Below are 20,537 nucleotides of genomic sequence, written 5' to 3' on the forward strand. Positions count from 1 at the left end.
ATCTGCATTCAACCAAAGGTTTATTTTTCTGTGTTTTAGTTTGTGGACAACATTTCCTCTAGAGAAGAGATAGACCATGCCGAGTATTACCTTTACAAGTAAGTTTTCCATTTTATTTGATTGTATATTCTCTTACAAAAGGTGGTAGGTATTATATATGTTTAGCACCTTGCTTTTTAAGTTTACATTTTGGAGGTATTTCCATATCAATATAGAGATAGCTTCCTCATTTTTTATAACTGCATCAAATTCCATATTACGAATATACAATTAAATCAGTTCCCTGTTATAGCTAGGAGCTTGAGGTTGTTTGCGCTCTCTCTTTGTAATTAGGTGCAGTGGAGTAATGAACGACCTTGTACATATGTCATTTTGCACATAATTCTCATAGGTATATACATTTGTAATTACAATAGCTATTGCCAAATTGCTTTCCGCTGAGATTTCACCAACTAACATTCCTGCCAGCAGTGTATGAGAAAGGCCTGTTTTTACATCTTGGTCAACAGGAATTTTCACATTTCTGGATTTTTTGTCAGTCTGGTATGTGAAAAATTTTATGTATCCATTTACTTCTTCTCTCCCTTATTTGGATGGAAATACAGTCTATATGCACTATTCACCTATTTTTAATTAACACTACATTTTAAAACTTTGTACATTGCCACATTTACTTCATTCTTTCTCATAGCTGTGAACATCCCACTAAGAACTATAGACGCACACCGTGTGTACAAAGAAACAGTACAGCACCATCTATAGTAGCAAAAGACACAAATAACCTAAAGCTGGTTAAATAAGGGGAGGGTCAATAAATTGATTTATTCTGATAGTTGGTTTTTCATCAGTCGGATATCTGTCAAAATGATACCCTACAACTTTTTATTTTGATTCCTTATTGTGTTTTAAAAATCTGATTTATGATTTGTTCCACTTGCTAGGTTTCAAAAATAGACTCCAATTGAAACCTAAAACGTTTTCTAGTAAGCATTACATTAAAATTTGCCATTTGATCTTACTTTGCTTTGATTAAAGAGTGTTTTATTTTTTTCCATCTGGGTACAATTTTTAAAGCTGTCTTTATATTGGTGAAAATTTATTCAATTTTTTTCATGTGATTTTACTACATAGTAATGAGCCTTTTTTTTTCTTTCTGAATTGGGTAAATTCTACCACCTTTTTGGTGTTTCCTGTTCAAAATTAAAACTTAAGCAGATTAGATTTCACACCTGAAAACATTTTAAGTTGCCTTTAATGATGTGGTAAGTTTAAATTTTTGGGGCGCCTGGGTGGCTCAGTCAGTTAAGCATCTGCCTTAGGCTCAGGTCATGATCCCGGGGTCCTGGGATCTAGCCCTGCATTGGGCTCCCTGCTCAGCAGGGAGTCTACTTCTCCCTCTGCTCCTCCTCTGCTCGTGCTCTCTTTCTCTCTCTCAAATAAATAAATAAAATCTTAAAAAAAAATAAATAAGTTTAAATTCTAAGTCCTGAAATCATTGCAAGTGCCTTCCTACCCTCCATTAAGATAAATATAAAGGGATTCCTTGATGAGAGTAAGCCCTGCCTTTCTTGAGTGGTTCTTTGGCACTGTAAGGCTCCTTTGAGAGTTATTTTTGCCTGTGGTGGAAGGTATATTTGGGCTGTCATCTACCTAGTTCTCATTCTTTTGCTTTGTTGATGGCAAAATGCAGAAAACAGTTACAATGTCTAAAGAGAAATTATTTCTTAGAATTCGATCCTGTGGGACACAGTGCCATAGCCTTGGAAGAAATACATGCCAAATTTACAAGTACCTCTGTAGCATATAATTAATTTCAGTGATTCAACGTTCAGCAAGTATTTACTAAGCACCTACTACATGTCCAAGCTGGGTCAAGGTGGTGGCATATAGTGACCAATAAGTTAAACACTGTCCCATTCCTCGTACATTAAAGTTTGAGAAATTTCAGTCCCGCCTTTAAGACCGTCCCTGATTCTTCGCATGAGGTTTGGCCTGGAGTCTTACTGAAAGTTTCCTAAAATCTCTCTCCTGTTTCCATATAGAACATATACAAGCCTCTTACCCATCTTAAATCTGAGCCACTGTTTAATTTGACATCCCATCCTTTGCTTAATCAAAACTGACGTTCTAATATGATATTGAATGTCCACAGTACTTCAATAAAAAAAAAAAAACTAATGTTCTATGACTTACCACTTTTTTATTTCTATTCTTTCTTCTCCCTTCCATTGCCAAGAAAATTGGCTCTCTTTTTCTCAGCTTTTTTTTTTTTAAGAAAAAAAACATTTTGTGACTTCATGAGATTACTATTATATGTGTATGGGACTAGGTATAACCCCAAAAAACTGCATCAAGATGTAGATAATGGAATTGGCTAGATTCACTCATTAGCTAAATGTCTCACTTCTGCTTTCCACCCTAGAGAATATATAAAACAGTTATGCCTCAGCAAAATTAGAAGTTACAAGTTATAAACTCTTGGGGATTCTCTCCATTAATTGATATCAGGAATGTTAATCCTGAAGACATCAGGGGCCTATGGTGTTTCCACTGGTTAGGCTTTCTGCATGCATTCCAGATGGGATGGCTTCAGGCATCTTAGAGTAAAGTTACAATCACAGGTCCAGGGTGAAGAAATGTTGAAGCGATTTCTTAATCCCAAACAACAGACAGCTTCTTGCTCGAATGCCCTGAGGATTTCTTATTCCCCAGACAGTACCATCTTTGAGACTAAGGCCCACAACAGGACTGCCACCTCTGTCATTAGCTCAGCTTTTTCACTGCCTCAGCCAGTGCAGACCAGGCTCAGCAAGCAGAGCATAGCTGCCACATCCTCTCATCTTCTAGTGATCACATCTCCCCAGTGATTATGTAAAGAGTATTAGGGACAAAGAAGTTTGGAACCTAGAGTGATCAGTGGAGAGCTGACTGAGCATCTGCCATCCTGTCAGGTGAACAAGTAAGCAGTTCCAAATTGTGGCAGTTCAGGGTGCTGCCGACACATGACAGCTTGTTACCATCCTGTCATCCCAGGAGAGAATGTTAGCCTTTGAATCTCCTGAAGGACACAGGTTTAAAAGTTTAGGGGCTTCAAGATTAAGAGTCCCAGGAATCTTTTAAGGAGAGTTAGAAAGGCTGCTATTGAGAGAGCAGGAGGGAGGAGAATTTCCAAACCCCCTCTTTGGACTGTGATCTGTTAGCTGGGGGCCTACAACCTGATCATCTTTTCCCCCCACCATTCATTTAAAAAACAAAAACAAGGAAAGGGAAATGATGCATTAAACAAAGAAATAATAGGAGCTAAAGAGGAACTACAATAAATTAAAGTACAATAAATAAAACCCAACAGCTAAGAAATAAGAAAATAAGGCATGCTAAGAGCTGTTGGGCTACAACAAAATAAAGGAAATACGATTAAAACAGGAGAATAAAAAAGTGAAAAAGAATAAAATGAGGTAAGAAGGACCTGATCCTCTACCTAGTCTATTCACCAAATTATGTACAGATATGGCCACAGAGTGGGAAATAGACATAGGCCTGCTATTGGAGAAATACTCTCAGCAGGCTGAATAGTAACCCTCTCTCTGAGTGGTTTTCAAGCTGTCTTCCCAGAAGCCCTGGAGCTGGCTTCTCACAGAGGTTTGGGGGTGTGGGTTTGGGAGGAAGAGGCAGTGAGGGAGAAGCCAAGCACTGTTGCCACCAGCCTTCTGCCTCTGCTTCTGTTTAAGCCAGAGAAGCTGTGTCTCCAGCTGCTTTATGGATCAGGGTCTGCAGAGAGAATTCAGAGAGGTCTGTGAACTTAGAATAAAACTCTGTATTTTTTTTCACTAACCTCTCAGTAATATTTAGCATTTCCTCTCATTATGAATACAGACAACAGATCACAGTAGTTAGTATAAGCAGCATCTGTGTCTTGCTCACTAATAAGAACAGGTTTTTCAAATAGCATTACGTTTGTTGCAGATATCTTAAATTAATGCTCATCAGTGCTTAGAAATTACATTTGGAATTAAACTACTGCTAGAGAAGCACATTTTCCCACATCTTAAAGATTTTTTAAATATTTTGATAATTGTATTTCACTGTAATTGGTTTCCTTTGTGATCCTATGTGCTTTTATTTTATGCACGTAAAACATCATTCTGGGAAGGGGCTTATGAGCTTTCAGAGTTCCGGAGAGTGTCTATGCCACAAAGAAATGTCAAGAACCCCGCTATGAGATCATGTTTGAAAAAAAGGTCCTTTGCTTAGACTTAGTCCTGCTGCTTCCCCCAGGCCTTTTGAAGTTTTCTAGGTCTTTGTTTTTTTCTTCCTACAAAGAAGGCTTTATTTTCTTATTTTAGTTTAGACTTTATAGAGTAAGACAAACATATGGCTGATAGGTGTGCTGTTTTCCAAATGAAAGCTTAAATACAGCCAGCCTCCTGAGCTTCCCCACCGAGCCAGAAGAAGGTGAAGGGAAGGTGAAGGGAAGGTGAGGAGAAGAGGACAGGCCCCTATATGCTGTCGGCAGGAGACCAGTGCGGGGGCGACGTGGGGCAGGAACAGGAACACTTCTGCTGGGTTTTGGTATCACCACCCCTCCTGGCTTGGTGAGGGAGAAGCCATGAGACTGCCCAGCAGTAGCAGCAGAGGTTTTGAGGCACCGAGGAGAAAGGTAACCCCACAACTGATGGCTGCTGAGAGGAAAGGGCCGTTCAGTGGGCATCTGACTGCTGGGCATAAGAAGCTGACTGCTGAGTCATGCTTGATGTTTATTAAAAAGAGTTTTATATGTCCCACGTTAGTGTTAGAAAGAGTTGAGCAAAATAGTTTTTCCCTTGGGCATAGGATTAATTTCCGCTTCCTATTCACATGCCTTCTCCTTGGCTTTTGAAGGAAGAAGTCTTCCTACCTTTGCTGTACTATACATTTAGAGCATTCCTAAGAATTAGATTTGCATCTTTATTTTACTGATGCAGAGACTAAGGCATAGAGATGCACTGAGAACAGCCCACATAGGTGGTGTGCATGTGAGCCACTGCCTGCCCCAGACAGAAAAGGGAAGCCACAAGGACGGAATGTGAACAGAGACCAATACTGTAAAAACAATATAGTGTTTTCCCAGTGCAAGATATTATCAATAAGGATCCCAGAGGGAGCTATAGTTTTTTTCAAGGAAGCTGAGACAGAAGGAATGCCATAGAGACCAGAGTATAGAGCATGGTAGAGCAGGAGAAAATTAAAATTGATAGGAGGAAATCCCTTACATTTCTTGTAGTCTGTGGGTCGTTGGTGGTACTTGGTTTCTAAAAACTGTGATCTTAGCTTTTTCTCCACAAGGGATCCCCTTTTAGGATCTTTCATCTTGAGGTCAGTGTTATAGCAAGCTTATCTAGAGTTTTCCTTTATCATTTTGTGGAGAGTGTCTCTTGGGCCACCTACTCAATAGTTCTGAGCTCAGGACTCCCCAAATCCATGTGCGCTGCCTACATGCGTACAAATGATCCCTGAGGCAGGCTCTGTGTCTCCATTTTCAGGAGATAAAACTGTTTGTCATCAGTAAAATTGTGGCACCAGTAAAAGCTATTGTTTTCATGGTTCTAATAAGCTTTAACTATTCCCATATCGGTATTTGATTATTGCATTAATTGAATGCAACCTAAAGCCATAAAAATTCCTTTTTTCCATATGGTATCCTCCTCTTTACCAAGAATGTTTACACATTACCTCTTTCATCTTTAAAGTCTTATTTAGACTTTCAAGTACTTTTGGGACCATGGCAATTTAGACATGCACGAAATGAGACTTGTTCCTTTTATTATCAGGGTGTCAGTAATCATAACTGATAATTTAATCTGCAACATAATGGTCATCCTGAAGGCTAAGTGATAGAAATTTCTAATGTATATAACATATTCTATTTTAAGAATATAACATTTTTTTAAAGTAGCCTTTTAGGGGCACCTGGGTGACTCAGTCGGTTAAGCGTCTGTCTCTTGATTTCGGCTCAGGTCATGGTCTCAGGATCGAGCCCCAAGTCAGGCTCCTTGCTCAGCAGGGAATCTGCTTGAGGATTCTCTCTCTTCCTCCCCGCCTCCTCACCCCCAACTCGCGTGCACGCTCTCTCTCTCACTGACAAGCTCTCTCTCTCTAAGGTAAATAAATACATTTTAAAAAATAAAGTAGCCTTTTGGTTTTTAGCAAAAATGTAGGGAATGCTGAGTTAGTTGTCATTCAATAAGAAGAGATGGTTGCAGAGCTCCATGAGAAGGGCTGTTTTTCTCAGAATACAGCTCTGTGTTGTCATGGAAAGTGGCATGCCACCCATTAATGAGAAGAAGTCAAGGTTGTGTGGCAGGCTGTGTGCTGCCAACACATTCATCCACACTGTACCTTGGCCTCAAGCATCTTTCGTGAGTTGTTTAACTGACCTGGCAGATATCAGGCGTCCCTGGTTGGAGACGGATGGTAGGTCAGGAACAGCTGGGGTGAGACAGATGGCAGCCTCATGTCTCCAGGTCCCAGGTTGGCAGCAAGTCTAAAAAAGGATGGACCAAAATAGCTTCATTTTTCACTAAAATATCCCAGTGTTTCCTTAGAAGGTAAGCGTGTTACCCTAGGCCTATGTTGTAAGAATCTCTGTCTGTTTGTTGAAAGAGGGGAAGGTGGGAGCTTATTAGGAGTTTAAGCAATAGTAATTTTCCTTTGAGGTCATAGAGACTGTATATTTCAGCAATAAAAGGAAATTAGAGATTTTTCTGTTAGCATATTATCAGGTGTCATTATGTTTGAACATTAATAAGAAGTGAGAGCCCAGTGGAGGTAAATGACTCTTAGAGCATTTCCATACTTTAATATTGCTGAGTGCTTTATTTAGTTCTTATTTGCGGATCCTTACCACGGGGCTGGGAGAGTTTCTTACTGTTAATGGCTCTGCATTAGAGAATAGCCACTTGTCAGGGGCATTGTCTGCGCCTTGCCAAAGACCCGCTGGAGCGGCGTGGGGGGAGTTGGGGTGAGAACTCTATGCCCCCGCTCCTTCCCGCTTTGCACTTCTCTCCCCACTGGTCTCATTCCAGCCAGGAGCCTGGTCAGAGCAGCCGTGTAGAGGTAACCTCCAAGGGTATTTTCCTGGTTTTTGTTCACATGTCCTACCTAACTTTCCCAGAGTGATCTGATGCCATAGTTACTTTCTTTTATTCCTCTGGTGTGATGAGTAGTCCCCTGGAGGCTCTTCTCCTAAGAGTCCATAGCCATCCATGCGGCTACAAACATGCATATGTAAGGCTTTGTAGGGATGGATGCTTTCATTTGGAGTAAATATCTAGGAGTGGAATGGCTGGAGCATATGGCTGGTAGACATTTTCCCAACTGTTTTCCAAAGTGGTTGTACTGTTTTACATCCCAACAGCAGTTCCAGTGCTGTCACATTTTTGCCAACACATTTAGCCTTGCTAATAGGGCTTGGTGGTATCTCACTGTGATTTTACTTTGTATTTGCCTAAATGTCTGTGACGTGGAGCATCTTTTCATGTGCTTATCTGCCCTCCCTACATCCTCTTTGGTGAAGTGTCTGTTTTAAGTCTCTTTCCATTTTTTTAAATCAGGTTGCTCGTTCTTTTACTTCTGAATGTTGAGAATTCTTTTTCTCATAGTTGTGTCTTTTCATTCATTTAACAGTGATTTTCAGAGGGTAGTTTTATTTTTGCTGGAAGTCCAGTTGGTCAGGTTTTTTTTTTTCTTTTGTGGATTGTGCTTTTGCTGTCAGTGAAGAAGTTCTTGCCTAACCCAGCACCACAGAGATTTTTCTCCTGTGGTTTCTTTTAGGAGTTTCATAGTTTTAGGCCGCACAGTTAGGACCGTGATCCATTCTGAACTATTTGTTGTATATGGTATGAGGTAAGCATCAGGGGCGCCTGGGTGGCTCAGTCGTTAAGCCTTCAGCTCAGGTCATGATCCCAGGGTCCTGGGATCGAGCCCCGCATTGGGCTCCCTGCTCAGCAGGAAGCCTGCTTCTCCCTCTCCTATTCCCCCTGCTTGTGTTCCCTCTCTCATGTCTCTCTCTGTCAAATACATAAAAAATAAAATCTAAAAGAAAAAAAAGAAAGTTAATTTTTTTGGCATAAGAATATCTAGTTGTATCAACACCGTTTATTGAAAAGACTGTTCTTTCTGTACTGAATTACCTTTGAGTTGCTTTGAAAATCAGTGGTTTGTATATGTGTAAGTCTACTTCTGTACTGTTTTGTTCCATTGACCTCTGTTCCATTGTTATCTTGATGCCAGTACCACACTGTGTTGATGGCTCTGGTTTTATAATAAGTCTTAAAATTAGCTACTGTAAGTCTTCCAGCTTGATTCTTTTTCAAAATCATTTTGGCTGGTTCAGGTCCTTTGTATTCCATGTCAGTTTTAGTGTGTGTTCACACACACACACACGCACACACACATGCATACATGCATTGTTAATGTATAGAAATTAGGAACAAACTCAATTCAGGAAATATGCAATGAATTCCTAGTATATATTTAGAAACAAGAAGGATAAGAGGGAAGATTATAAGGAATGTGAAGGGGGATTGATTTTATGAAAGTCAGCAGTCATTCTTTTTCCATTGAAGTCAAAGTTAAACTGCCCTGACACAATTTGAGATGGAAGTACATGAAGACAGATTTCATGTCTGTAAGACAAATGATTCTCAGTTCTGTTCATAAGGGAAGTTCTGAAGCCAATAGAAGATTTAAGAGAAGTATTTTTTAATTTACCCGAACTGTGGGTGTTCAAAGGAAGGATGTGATATAATTACTACAATCAAAAAGATTATAAATTGGTTGGAGATAACTAGATAAGTGCAATAATTCAAAAACATAAACCCGAGATATAATAAATGAATAAATTGACTATATTGGTATAATAAGTTGTGTTTTAGAGAAAACATTCTTTGGACATGCTGAAGAGGAAGTGATGTTATCAGAAAGCCTTCATAAAAGAAGTAGAATTTGAGATAGCCTTGAAGAATGGACAAGTAGAAGGAACAGGAACAAATGTTCAAGATGGAAGAAGCAGTATAGGTAGAGTTAGTAGGGTAGGGCAAAAACTGGCTTTATGGGGGACGGGGGACTGCTCTAACCAGAAAGACTGGGACTTATTAGGGAATAGTGAGAAATAAGGTAGGAGATTATAGAGGGAATAGAGTGCTGGCAGGGGAGAAGGCAGAGTTTAAAATCTGTCATTATCATACATTGCTAGTAGATAAGTAAATTGGTACAACTTCTATAGAGAGAGAACTTTGGCAACATATATCAAAATTATGATTGTACATACCCTTTGACACAATAATTTCACTTCTAGGTATTTGGCTTCGTCACACACCTATGAAATAATATCCATGACAAAAACTAAAAGATTATGTTGATCAGTAGGGGCCTGAATAAATTAATTATTTACAGTAGAATACAGGGCATTAGAAAGAATGAAAACTTTATTCATATTTCCAATGGGACAAGTTATAAAGTGCATTCAGTGAAAAAAAGCAAGGTATAGAACTTTTTGTTACATTACCACTATGGATTCTATGTACATGCAATATGTATATATGTACTTTTATATATATGTGGATATATGTGTGTAGGTGCATAGACTGTCTCTGGAATGATACGTATATACACATAAAAACTGGTAATAGTGGTTTCTTTGGGAGAAGAGACCTGGGTGACTTTTTTTCTTTTTAAAGACCTGGGTGACTGTTGATTGAATTTTCTCTTGTACCTTCTGAATTTCATATTATGGATATATATTACTTATTACTTTTTACTATATTATTTTTTTAAAATAAAGAACCTCAACATAGTTATCAGTAGAGTCTTGAGAAGTGTATATCATAATAAAGGTATTTTAGGAATATTAGTAACAGTAAGTTTTGGATTGAAAAGGGAAAATGTTGGGGGAAAATTAATTGTGTAAGGTGATAAAGGCCTGATCCATGGTAATTGACAGTGGAAATGAAGAGAGAAGTGTTTTGCACATAGGAGGGGAAAAAAGTCAACAGGATTAATGACAGGTTGAATATAAAGATAGAAAACAAAGAGGGTCAAAAGTGAGCTGAAAATTGAACCTCAGTTAATGAGGAAATGGCTAGTCCATTGATGGAAGTTTTGAACTGGAAGTAGATTTAGAACACAGTGAGATGATGGGTTTTTCTTTTGCCTTTCCATCATATACAAACAGATTTCTTAAGTTTGCTGCATCACATCTTACACCAACTGACCACATATGAGCTGTTTAAGAGGAACTGGTCATAGACCTTTGGAGAAAGATAGCTGCCAAAACATGCCTACATTAGGGTCTTCCTGATGTCCTGGTGCCAGCTGGGAAATTTTAGAGTAGGCATCTCTGAAGACTAACTTAACTTTCAGGGTCCGTGGAATTGAGACTTGGGAAGGCTTAAGCAATTTCCTTAGAGCCATGTGACACATCCAAGCACTAGCTGCAGATGAAGGCCTCGATCCAATAGAGAGGCTCATCAGTTAGACCAGTCTCTCGCATTGTGCCAGTTCTTTGTCCTAAGGCAGTCTAGGTAATAAAGCAGAAGATAAAAACTCAGTGGATACTTCAGTACCTCATTATGCAGTGACATAAAATTAATTAAACCCAGAAAAAACCTAGCATATACAGAGATACAACTGTAAAAAGTGCATAATCATGAAAGAAAAAAGTGCTGAAAAGACACTGAAGGAATCAGGATGGCAGGAAATAGATGACATGGATTTTTAGGACCAATTTAGTTTCCACTTTGATCTGTAACTTGGAGCCAGTTAATGAACTCTCTGGACATCAGCTTCCTAGATGAGCAGATGATCTTGGATGCTTCCCAAGGCACGATACATAGCTAAAATTCTGTTTCTCAGTCTCACTGACCTAGAAGTTAGACCTTATCCACCAGAAACCTGACTTTGAAAGCCTGACATTCTGGTCTTTGTTTATTTTCTTACTCAGAACTTTATTTACTTATTACCGGAGTTGCAGTTTTAGCCACATTAACTGTGAATATCGCAAGAAAAACTAATGGATATAAATAAACAGAAAGTGTAAGGGGATCTCTTAATCTCATCTGGATTTGGGTGACAGGCTTCATTTACTATCTCATCTATAAATACTTTTAGTAAATTTCTTGGTATGAGAAGTTAAGTTAGGTATTTACGCTTGTTTTCCAGGGAGCTGGGTTTTTTTTAATATGTATTTGATATTTTCCTATTTTTTTCTGAAGAGCCCTCAGGGATTTAAAAGGAGAGAGCTAAAATAGATCTATTCACTGATGAAACCTCTGACTTAAACCTAAAAATATTCTATAGTTTCATATAAAAAGATATATCCCAAGTTGTTTTTTTCCACAGTATAAGGTCCTTCGATCAAAAAAAATCATTTTCTTGGCTGTTTTCATAACTGCGAAGTCTTTATTAAAATAGCAGAAATTATAGCTGTAGGGCCAAGAGAAAGGCATAACTATAATGTCTTAATGTTTATTAAATGGAGAGTCTTCAGCACTATTTTGCATGTAAGGCAGTTTGATTTAAAGATAATTAAGAAATCTTGGGGCACCTGGGTGGCTCAGTCGTTAAGCATCTGCCTTCAGCTCAGGTCATGATCCCAAGTCCTGGGATCGAGCCCCACATCTGGCTCCCTGCTCCGCAGGAAGTCTGCTTCTCCCTCTCCCACTCCCCCTGCTTATGTTCCTTCTCTCACTGTGTCTCTCTCTGTCAAATAAATAAATAAAATCTTAAAAAAAAAATAAAGATATCTTTAGGGTAAATACCCAGTAGTGCAATTGCTGGGGAGTAGGGTAGCTCTATTTTCAACTTTCTGAGGAATCTCCATACTGTTTTCCAGAGTGGCTGCACCAGCTTGCATTCCCACCAACAATGTAGGAGGGTATTAAAGAGGGCACGTATTGAATGGAGCACTGGGTATTATATGCAAACAATGAATCATGGAACACTACATCAAAAACTAATGATGTAACGTATGGTGATTAACATAACATAATAAAATAAAATAAAAGCAAAAAAAATAAAGATAATTAAGAAATCTTTTCAGAAGCTGGTACAGTATTTAAGGGAGAGATGAAACAGAAGCCTCAAGAAGACCTTTGTGAAAACTGAAATTTCAGCTGATTTCATAACAAGTTTTGAGGCCAATGGCAAGTGAATTCCTAAGTATTTTTGGATGCCATGTGTCTAGGCAAGAGGACACTTGAGGAACTAGAAGTATTTGATGTGAATTCTCTTTAGTGCCCATGCTGCAGTCATTTTCATGATAGATTTCCAGTTATGGGTTTTTTGTTTTGTTTTGTTTTTACAGACTCTATATTTTGAGATCTAGTCTCTTCTTCTTTTTAATAGCAATGCTGATTTTAAGACCAGTGGTACCACATTTCATAACTAGTAATGGCCAAGGCTGGGATGTAAAACCAGGCCTTCCAACTCCAGGCTAGTGCAGCACCTAAACAGTATATTTATGACACACTGGCTGTTACATGGCTCAGTGATGAATACTACTGAGAGCTGAAATTCACATTGGCCATTTGTCTTCATTCATGAAAGTCAGGCAGAAATTTGATAGTTTTGAAGAACACTGAAATTATTTGTTAAAATGAGAAATTTGTGGATCTCATATATATATATATGTAAATATATATATATATGTATAGCTGATTATAGTTCTTCATTTGCTAAGATAATAGCAGGTACTATCAGTTAACACAGATGGCACACTTTCACAGAGCTTTCAGACTTCAGCCAGAATGGACTGCTATTCTGTGAATGTGCCCAATGTTTTCTTACCTTTGCCCTCTCCCCCATCTCCTCCTGATAAAATGCAGCCTGTCTTTTAAGCGCTGTCCCAAATTCTGCTATATCCATAAACTTGCCTGATTTTCATCATTTGAATGGGATCTCTCTGACCCTCTGCTACAGAATTTTCTTTTGTCTCTTCAGTGGTGCTTATTTGGTTTATTATTTTTTTTCTTTGACTAGTCAGGAATACGTATGTCTTATTTTTTCTTTATTTGAGAAGCAATATAGTATAGTAGACAAAGCATGGTCTCTGGGGCCACCCTGTCTAGATTTGAATCCCAGATGTGCCATCTTTTAGCTGTATGATTTAGTTACTTATATTCTCTGTCCCTCAGTTTCCTCGTCATTAAAATGGGGATTAATATAGTGCCTGTGCTTTAGGATAGTTATGAGACTTCAAGAAATTAATACATAAGATCCTTAGAACAGTCTTGGGACAGATTAATTCGGTACTCAGTAAATTTTAGCTTTAATGTTGTCTGTGATACTTTGTAATGTTTTGAAGAGCAAGGACGCTTAACGACTGAGCCACCCAGGCGCCCCTTCCCCATACTTTTCTCCTTAGGGAAAATGTCTTTTGACCTCTAATTTTGGTTACTATGACTAATATTGTCACCGTTGTCACCCACCATTGTCACCACCCCCACCTGGGGCATCAAAGTACAGAGAGTATCAGGACTCAGGGATAGGGAGAAATAGATGCTTATGAACACTTACACTGTAACATTCAGATGGAAAGGCTCTCACAAAGTGGGGAGATGCTGCCTAACCCGAAAAGATAACTCGTTGAAGGTGTCTTGTATATACCCATATTGCTAAGCTTACGGTGGCCAAAAACCAGAAGGGGGCAGCAGAAAGTCATCTGCGTCCCAATTGTGGAGAAAGGGGAGAACCCCAAAGAAGGTGATTGCCAGTTAAGAACAACCTGCAGCAGAACTGGTCTCTGATAAGATATTACTGAATCAGTTATCAACATGAAGATTAGAACTGAAAGGAGAGGTGTGTTCGGAGGGCTGGGAGCATGACGGGAAAACATTTAAACAGTTGAAATAGAAATTGAGGGACTGCTTCCAGTGAGTTTAGCTCTGATATTTGGAGTACACAGAGCAGCTCAGAATGTCTAAAGATGTTTAATGCTGTCAGCATTCCCCACTATTTATTTTATTTTATTTTATTGTCTCCCCCCCCCCCCCCAGATGTAGAAACTCAGTAAGAATTCCTATTTGTGTGGCCTCTTTTATGGAAAACTGGGCTGCAAATTATTTAAAAAAAAAAAAATCACTTTCTTTTTAGTGTATTTCCTGCTGGGCTTTCAACTACATCTTTTAATTTAATTTGTTTTAAACTATTTGACGCTAACTCTCAGATTTCTTTTATAAAGTCAATGCAAGTCCAACCAAAATCTTGGCAGAATTTTTTTTTGGAGCTGGAGAAGATGACCCTGAAATGCAAATGAAAGAGTAAAGGGGGCCAAGAATAACTGAGACACTTTTTTTTTTTTTAAGATTTTATTTATTTATTTGACAGAGAGAGACACAGCGAGAGAGGGAACACAAGCAGGGGGAGTGGGAGAGGGAGAAGCAGGCTTCCCCAAGAGTAGGGAGCCCAATGCGGGGCTTGATCCCAGGACCTGGGATCATGACCTGAGCCAAAGGCAGACGCTTAACAACTGAGCCACCCAGGCGCCCCGAGACACTTTTAAAAAGACTAAGATGAAATGATTGGTCTACCAGATAGATGACATAGAAAGTGATGGTAAATAAAAATGACATGTTGTGTTAAGTTAGTGGAATCAAGTGGAGAGAGTCCAGATATCAATGTGTACACATATGGAAACTAGAGATGCTTTACACATCAAAGGAGAAAGAATAGATTAGTTAATAAATGGTACTTGGACAATTACATGGAAAAAAATTAATTCCTACCTCAAGACACACACATACACACACATTTTGTTTGGGTAGATTAAAAACTTCAATGACAAAAACCTGAAACTTTTAGAAAGATACAGGAAAATATTAATATTTGTATGATATTGTGGAGAATTTTTTTGAACAAGACATAACTGGTAAAAGATAAATTTTTTTGATAAATTTTAATGCATTAAAAAGTTATATACCACAAATTAACAAATAAACTATTAACAAATTAAATTAGTACCATTAACAAATTAAAAGACAAGCCAGGAGGCGCCTGGGTGGCTCAGATGGTTAAGCGTCTGCCTTCGGCTCAGGTCATGATCTCAGGGTACTGGGATCGAGCCCCACATCGGGCTCCCTGCTTGTCGGGGAGCCTGCTTCTCCCTCTCCCTCTAATGTTCCCCCTGCTTGTGCTCTCTCGCTCTGTCAAATAAATAAATAAAAAATCTTTAAAAAAAAAAAAAAAAAGACAAGCCAAAGGCCAGACTCATACAATGGAATTCTGGACAACAGTGAGAAAGAATGAATTAAAGCCACACATCTCAGCTTGGTCATCTCAAAAACGAAATGAGTGAAAAAAGGCATGGTGAAGAATCATACATACAGTGTAACGTTTTTGTAGTTTGAAAACATCCAGAGAAATGTGGTAGCTTATATGTTTATGTGGATACAAGTATAAAATGTAAGAGTGTAAAACATGCTAAACAATGAAAAACAGAAAATTCAGGAAATTATTTACATGTGAAGAAGGACGGTGAGGTGTAGGAATAGGATCAGGAGATGTATATCAGGGGTTCTTCAGCTGCACTTAATCTCTTCTCCCACCACACACACACACAAAGTCTGTTTTCACATTTGTTAAAAAATTTATTTGAACAACTTTGAGGCTAATTCCTTCTCACTTCCTCCTTGAAAAATCTTGAGATAGGACTGGCCCAGCTTGGATCAGAGTCTACTTTGGCAAGAAAGACAGAGTGCTATATTTGAGCCAGGTAACTACCCACGTTGTAAGGATAACCATCTTGGGCCTAATATGGCTCTTTTCTATATACAGTCCTTTAAAAAACATAAGTACTCTTTTTAGCTCGGAAGCTGTACAGAAACAGGCTGCTGCCAGATGTAGTCCATAGGTCCTGGTTTGCCAACCTTTGATCAGTACCCTCACTTATTTTCTCCTGTCCTTAAAATTTTCAGAGAAAAATCCCAGTATGTCATTTCATCTACCCTTACTCTTTTTTTTGTTGGGAAAAAGTAAAGACTAACACATAAACTAACTCCTGAGCTCTCTGATTTTGCACCTTGGAGCTTGAGGAGGAACAGTCCATCGGAAGGCTATTCTATATCCCATGATAAACATAGATAGGAATTTCATCAGCCCTGTAGCAGATGCTGGCCAGCGCTCCTCTTTACAGAGGCCCCAGAAGAAGAAAGATGACCTGTTAACTGATAGATACCAACTTGCACATATACTGTTTATTAATACTGATAAGTTGACCCTTTATTTAGGCATTTCTCCTGCATAACTACTATACAATGATTAAAATCAGAACATTTAACGGTACTACAGTAGTATGATCTAATAGTAGTCCCTATTCAAATTTTGTCAGTTGCCTCATTAATGTTCTTTATGGGTGCTATTTTTTTTTCTAGCTCAGGATCCTAACTAGGATCACGTATTATATTTAGTTGTCACATCTCTCTAGTCTCCTTTAATTTGAAAGAGTTTCTCAGCTTCAGTGTGTGTGTGTGCATGTGTGTTTCTTGACCTTGACATTTTTTAAAAGTACAGGCCAGTTATACTGTAGAATGTTACCTGGTTAGGATTCCCTGATATTTCCTAGGAAGGAAGGAGCTTGTGGACAGGAGGACCACAGAAGTGATGCTGCATTCTCATTGTGTCATTATCAGGAAATGCATATTGATGATCCATTCCAGTATTGGTGATGTTAATTTTGATCACCTTAATAAGGTGGTATCTACCAGATTGGGCCACTATAAATTCAGTTGTCTCTTTGTAATTAGTAAATAACGTGTAAGGCATCAAACTTTAGCCTACTGGTATTGGCATCCTTTGATGATTTTCTAATTCCTTCTATATTTTAGTTAGCATTCCATTTGGAAAAAAAAAAAAACCTCATCCTCCCTCCTCATTTATTTATTCATTAATTTTTATCATAAGGACTCATGACTTGATTTTATTCAGTAAGTTAGAATACATTATTGATTGCTCAAAATGTTCCCTGTTTGGTGAGTAGGAGACCCTGTTTCTTGCATTGTTTTGGTATGCCCCATCCTTCTTTGAGCATTTTCTTATTTTCTAGACAAAAAGATCTTTCACTGTCATCTTACACTTTACCTGCCCCAGCCCTGGATCGAGCCATTTTTCCAAAGAGTCCCAGTACTTTTTTGACGAGAATGGCATTCAGAAGTCAAAATCTGCTTATAGGGTATGCTCTGTTATGGGGGTATTATTTTCCTAGACTTTCTCAGTAGACAGAGCTAGCAAATCAATCTATCCATTAATGTGGATTATATTTTTATATATGTTATGTTTATATTATATATAAAATATATATATTTTAAACTATCTTCTTGCTAATGCCTCCCATTCCGCTCTACCACTTCAGTTTTCCGTTTAGACTTGCCCCTTCCTTAATTTTGTAATTCTCTTCTGGCAGTGAGAAATCTGATTCTCAGTATTTTTTATTATGTATCTGTTTTGCAGATATTTTTTCCTATATAAGGCTTTTCTATTTAGTTTCTTAATGTGGTGTTTGATGAGTAGAAGCTTTTAATTTTGATGAAATTGAATCTAGCTATCTTTCATTTTATGGTTATTGTTTTCTGTGTCCTAAGTAGTTATTGCCTACCCCTTAATCATAGATATTCTTCTGTTTTCTTCCTCAAAATGTCATCGTTTTACATTTTATGTCTCAATTTAATTTTATATCTCAAACCAATTCTTGCCTATGATGTAAGTATTGACGTTCTTTTTTTTTCCCTTATGGATGTTCCTGCTTTCTGTGTTGTTTTCCATTCATCGGTCTATCCTAATCCAATACTATACTCCTACTGCTGTAGGTCTTGAAGCCAGATAGTGTAAGACCTTCACCTTTGTTCTTTTTTAATATTATCGTTATTCTAAGTCCTTTACCTTCCCATACACATTTTGGAATGAGATTGTCAATTTTCCTTAAATAGGCCTCCTGGGATTCTGACTGGGATATTATTAAATCTGTAGATAAGTTTTAGAAGAATTGGCATCTTAATCGGGACCTTATATGATGTCATAAAATATTGAATCTTCCAACCCGTGAACATGGGTTGAATCTTTTACTTATTTATTTGTATATTTATTAGGCCCTTTTTCTCTCAACAATGCTTTATAAATTTCATTGTAGGGTTCTTGCAAGTCTTTTGTCAAATTTATTACTAAATATTATAGGGGTTTTGATGTTAACTGTAAGAGAAGTTATTTTTCTTTTTTTTTTTTAAAGATTTATTTATTTGACAGAGAGAGACACAGCGAGAGAGGGAACAGAAGCAGGGGGAGTGGGAGAGGGAGAAGCAGGCTTCCTGCAGAGCAGGGAGCCCGATGCAGGGCTTGATCCCAGGACCCTGGGATCACGACCCGAGCTGAAGGCAGACGCTTAACGACTGAGCCACCCAGGTGCCCCTGAAGTTGTTTTTCTAAATTTTATTTTCTGGGGCACCTGGGTGGCTCAGTTGGTTAAGTGTCCACTCTTGATTCAGGTCACGATCTCAGGCTCATGAGCTTGATCCCTGAGTTGGGCTCCATGCTAGGTGTGGAGCCTGCTTAAGATTATCTCTCTCCTTCTGCCCCTCCTCCTGCTTGTGCACGTACATGCACACACTCTCTCTAAAAAAAATAATAATTTTTATTTTCCAAGTTTACTAGAAATACAGTTGATTTTTGTCCAATGACCTTGTATCCTGAGACATTGATAAATTCACTCATTAATTCTAGTAGTTTTTTTTAGATTGTTTAATGTGTTCTTCATATCCAGTTATATTGTCTGTGAATAGAAATACACTTTATATCCTTCCAAATTTTAGGCCTTTTAATTTCTTTTTCTTGCCTTATTGCACTAGCTAGGACTTCCAATACAGTGTTCAATAAAAGGAGTGGGGCAGGTATCCTTGCTTTGTTCCCAGTCTTGGCAGAAAGTAATTTACTATTTCACCTTTAGGAATGATGTTAGTTGTAGGTTTTTCATAGATGCCCTTTATCAGATTGAGGAAGTTCACTTTTATTCCTAGTTTCTTGACAGTTTTTATCATGATTGGATCTAAATTCTGTTAAATATTATTTCTACAAAGGTAAAGGTGATCATATGTTATCATATGTGAATTACTGTTATGATAGTGAGTTATAATAGTGGAACCAGCCGTTTTTCTCCATTCTGTTATAAAAATTCTTAAAAGTAAATTTGTTAATATTTGTCAAAGATACTGGTGTCTCTGGTCTCTAAATTTTTTTGCTTATAACATCCTTGTGTGGTTTTGGCATCAGGATTATGTGATGCCATAAAATGTTTTAGGAAGTGTTCTCTCTTATTTTTCTGAAATTTTATATAAGATTTATATTATTTCTTCAATATTTGATATCCTTCATCAGTGAAGTCATCTGGGTGGGCCAGGAGTTTTCTTCTTAGAAAGATTTTAATTAGAAATTCATATTTTTGAACAGATATATGTTTTAATATAGTTTTGTTTTGTATTTTTCATTATTGGTGATGTTGACATGTTCTTACATGCTTAACTGTCATTCATATTTCTTTGCCTTTCTTATCTTTTATCCTGTCTTTTTATTGCATTGTTGGTCTTTTTCTTACTAATTTGTAGGACCTCTCAATGGTTAGGGAATAGCTTTGAATGATGAATATTTTTATTTTTCTCATTTATTTTTGTTCTTGTAAATTATTTTGCTTTATGGTAGTTCTTGTTGTGTAGCAATCTTTTCTTTTATGACTTTTCCATTCATCTAAGAATGACATTCTCCATCGCAAGAAATTTCCCCATATTTTCCTTTAGTGAATGTATACTTTCATTTTTAATATGTAAATATACAGTTCATCTGGAGTTTATTTTGGTTTAATTATGTGAAGTACAGATCCACACATACATGTACCCACATTTAAAAAAAAAAAGGTTAACCAGTTATCCTAATGCCATTTTTTAAATAATACCTCTTTTGCCTACTGATAATTTATGCCGCTTTATCATATACTAATTTCTTGTTTGAGTTTGAGTCTGTCTCTGAACTTTCTGTGCTATTCCATTGATCTGCTTTTTCATCCAGTAGCATCACATTTGTTTTAATCATCTTAGCTTCTGAATATGTTTTAATATATGAGTAAAAGTTCACAATTCTGTCCACCCCTTCACTCAGCCTCCACTATTTCCCTTTCTCCTATGCTTAACAACCTTGTTAATTGTTAGAAATATTTTTCAAGTACCTTATTTGGATATACGTTTCTTCCTCCTTTTCTGTAGCGGGGAGGCTCAAATGATGGTTGAAAGTCTTGAGATAGGTGACCAGGGCTTCAAATAGCCTTTAGGTCATGTTTATGTGAACAAGAAAAAGATTGCCTCTTCTAGACAGATGAATTAGGGAAAAAGTACCTTTTCCTGAAAGATGCAGCCTTGTACCTGATTACACAGTTGCTAGGGCTGGCTTTTGTCTCTATTCACACCTTTGGGCAGCACTCAAAATGAACCACTTTACAATCATAACAATCTCGAATTATACTACATCATATA

General features: G+C 37.7%; 1 protein-coding gene across 2 annotated transcripts in view; it reads left to right on the plus strand.

The window, feature by feature from the left end:
• Positions 1-20,537, plus strand: part of MRPS27 (mitochondrial ribosomal protein S27) — a 99,179-nt gene that overhangs the window by 20,386 nt on the left and 58,256 nt on the right. For both annotated transcript variants that reach the window (XM_078067210.1, XM_078067211.1), the window contains exon 4: positions 40-98. In XM_078067210.1, the coding sequence (XP_077923336.1) occupies positions 40-98 (59 nt within the window). The remainder of the gene's footprint in view (positions 1-39; positions 99-20,537) is intronic.

Source organism: Halichoerus grypus, chromosome 2, assembly GCF_964656455.1.
Source record: "Halichoerus grypus chromosome 2, mHalGry1.hap1.1, whole genome shotgun sequence".
Classification (NCBI taxonomy): Eukaryota; Metazoa; Chordata; class Mammalia; order Carnivora; family Phocidae; genus Halichoerus; species Halichoerus grypus.